General features: G+C 25.5%; 1 protein-coding gene across 1 annotated transcript; it reads right to left on the bottom strand.

The window, feature by feature from the left end:
- Positions 1-1084: 1084 nt before the first annotated feature.
- Positions 1085-1564, bottom strand: Chro.40010 (hypothetical protein). Its single annotated transcript, XM_660188.1, has 1 exon — positions 1085-1564. One exon carries the CDS (start codon positions 1562-1564, stop codon positions 1085-1087), a length of 480 nt encoding a protein of 159 aa, XP_665280.1.
- Between the last annotated feature and the right edge of the window lie 1729 nt (positions 1565-3293).

The following is a 3293-nucleotide window of genomic DNA, read 5'->3' as shown; positions in this document are numbered from 1 at the left end:
AACCTAAACCTAAACCTTAAACCCTAAAACCTAAAAACCCTAAACCTAAAACCTAAACCTAAACCTAAACCTAAACCTAAACCCCTAAACCTAAACCCTAAACCTAAACCCCTAAACCTAAACCTAAACCTAAACCTAAACCTAAACCTAAACCCCTAAACCTAAAACCTAAACCTAAACCTAAAAAAAAACCTAAACCTAAACCTAAACCTAAACCCCTAAACCTAAACCTAAACCTAAACCTAAACCTAAACCTAAACCCCTAAACCTAAAACCTAAACCTAAACCCTAAACCCTAAACCCTAAACCTAAACCTAAACCTAAACCTAAACCTAAACCTAAAACCTAAACCTAAACCTAAACCCCTAAACCTAAAACCTAAACCTAAACCCCTAAACCCCTAAACCTAAACCTAAACCTAAACCTAAAACCTAAAACCTGTCAATGAGAAAATTACTAGCAATGTTTAGTCATTACAGAAAACTATTTCATAATATTCTTTTTTAAATTAATGATTTATTGACTACAATTTTTTTAATTTATAAATATATTGCTTAATTTGTATTCTTTTCAAGTCACCCATTTGTAAAAATTAAAAGAATTCATTTATTAATCATAATATGCAATTTTATTTAATATCACAATTATTTTTTTTTTTTTTTTACTTTATCGGTGGTTTCGCAAAGTGGCTGCTTGATATAGCTAATAGTTTATTGATATTTCATTATAAAGAAGAGATAAATAACAAAAATCATTGATGTTAAAATATAAAGATGCCAAACATACAAATTAGATCGATTATAATGATCATGTATCGTTATGTTTTGGCTTTAGACATTTTTCAAACAACTTAATGAACTCAATTTTGTTAATTTTAATTATATAAGAATGCAAAATAAGATAGAAAATATTACATCAATTGGTTGGACGAAACACAAAATAACTTTGCAAATATTGTTAAAGTAGAACTAACGCCTACAAAACATTATTTCTATAACTATATGAGGTACCCATTTAATTCAGTTCATAGAACCAGCTTCACACGAAAAGTTGTTAAAATTTAATCCTGCGAAATTGTTATTTTTCATATGTTAAAAACTTTCCTTAACATTGATTTTCTGGGCTTTGGTGGAACTGGTGGAGGGGGTGGCGGAAGTGATGGAAGTGAGTCTGGATCTGTAAAAGAAGATGAACCCATTTCTTCTGGTGAAGGTGGTGGCGGGAAAGAAAGTGATTCTACTGGAGCTTGCGGGGCCGGGAAAGGAGGTGGTGGGGGGATTTCTTCTAAATCAAATGATTCAGGATTAAATTGACAGTTTGAGTGGCCTTGTTCTTGAGAGGTATTGGTTGAAGAATTAAGTTCATCCTCAGAATCAGAATCGCAACTTGTTGAGCAGCAGCAACAACATATTCTACGTCCAATACGTTTCATAGCTTTACAACATGGGCTCTTTACCTTAATAAAAGAAAAACTTAATAAGTTTGAATGAAAAGAAATACTACTTGGATACTGAAATATGAAAAACAAGAATGAAACAAATAAGTAAAGTTTAAATATTTTCATTTTCCAAATAAAAAATTAAACGTGTTTTTCACTAAAAATTAAACGACATTATTCTAAAAATGTCTTTAAAAAAAAAACCCGCTCACAACCATTGCAATGATTTGGCAATATGAAGTATTTGTCAAGTTTGCACTAAAAATAATGTATTTTAAAGGAATTATAACTGTCATGAATTTAATTTGTTGACAACTTTGAATATCCTTTTTTAGTTATAACAAACAATTTATAAATAATTTTTCTTTGGAATTTTATTCAATACAAAATTTATTTTTTTGTCAATTAAGAACATTAGCGCCAAATGTTGATTAAAGCTACTTCAATATATACTTTTAAAATTACCGTTTTGTTTCTTATTTTTTTTATTATCGATAGATAAAAAGAAAATTGGATGTATTGAACTAACTTTGAAATCTTTGTTTCTAAACAATTAAAAAACTTAAGCATATATTAAATAACTAATTATAACTTTTTTCCTAGAAAAATATTATTTTAGCTTGAACATTTTAAATATTCAAGAAAAAAATTTACAATATATTTGCGAATTTATCTAATTTTATCAGAAATAAATAATAGGATGCAAAAAATTGGAAATATGACAATTGCGCACTGTGGTCATTTATAATAAATTAAACCATGTGAGCAGATGCTATCGAACTTAAACTTTGAAAAATATATATAAAAGTTTGAAATAAGAACTGCAAAAATTAGTTTTAAATTATTATGGTGAATTAAAATTATTAACGCCAAAAACTTATTTACTTAAGTGACAACAATAACAAATTGTAAAATGTATTGTTAATAAAAAGTAACTGTCACTTTAGTTAATGAAATAAATAACTACAATTATATTATACTAATATTGAAAAGAGTTTAATTAATTATTTGTTTGATGAATTTCTTTTATGTTAAAAAAAAATTTTCAAATGACACTTGACAAAGCTGATTAGTTAAATAAACTCATTCAATAAATTTACAATGGAGAATAACTGAGTGTATCATGAAAATCCATTTTCTTTTATCATTAGTAAATAATCTTTAATAATATAATTGTTAGTAGCATTGAATAATTTACGAATTTTATGATATATTGATGATTATTTATTACTAATATTTTGAAGAGAGAAAAAAAAAACAGAAATTTATGATATATTTTGGTTTGAAGCTCGTTCTTAATTTTTAATTATAATTTGAATTTAAAATATACAAATATTAAAATTTATTAGATACCAAAAAAAATCTTTGTGACATTTGCAATGTTAAAGAGGAAAGTTAATAAAAATTAATCAAGATTAAAGTTTATTCATGTTAAATATATCACTTTAAGTTACTATATATAAATTAAGGAATCATATGGCATAGATCAAATTAATTCCTTTCGGAAAAATGGCTAATCAACTTTTTTCTAAATTAGAAATATTGAATTGTAAACATACTCATTTGTTTATATTAGCTTTTAAAACTCGCTTTAATAAAAATGAATGATTGTGTGGCTAAATAAATAATTAAATATCAATATCTATCATATTTATTTAAAATAATTAAGCTATCAAGCGAGAGATTAAAGGGTAGCAGTTGTAATAGCAAGTCCTAATATATTATGAATAACTAATTTAAGAAATAGAAAAAAAATTGTAATTTAACTTTGTTCTTAGTATTAGATATTAATACCTTTAAATACAAAATAGCATCAAATATAGCATATAAAAGATAAAATGTACTATCAAATTAA

The sequence above is a fragment of the Cryptosporidium hominis genome, assembly GCF_000006425.1.
Source record: "Cryptosporidium hominis TU502 chromosome 4 CHRO014001, whole genome shotgun sequence".
NCBI lineage: Eukaryota > Apicomplexa > Conoidasida > Eucoccidiorida > Cryptosporidiidae > Cryptosporidium > Cryptosporidium hominis.
The sequence above is the reverse complement of the archived record's forward strand: the minus strand, read 5'-3'. Positions and strand labels throughout refer to the sequence as shown.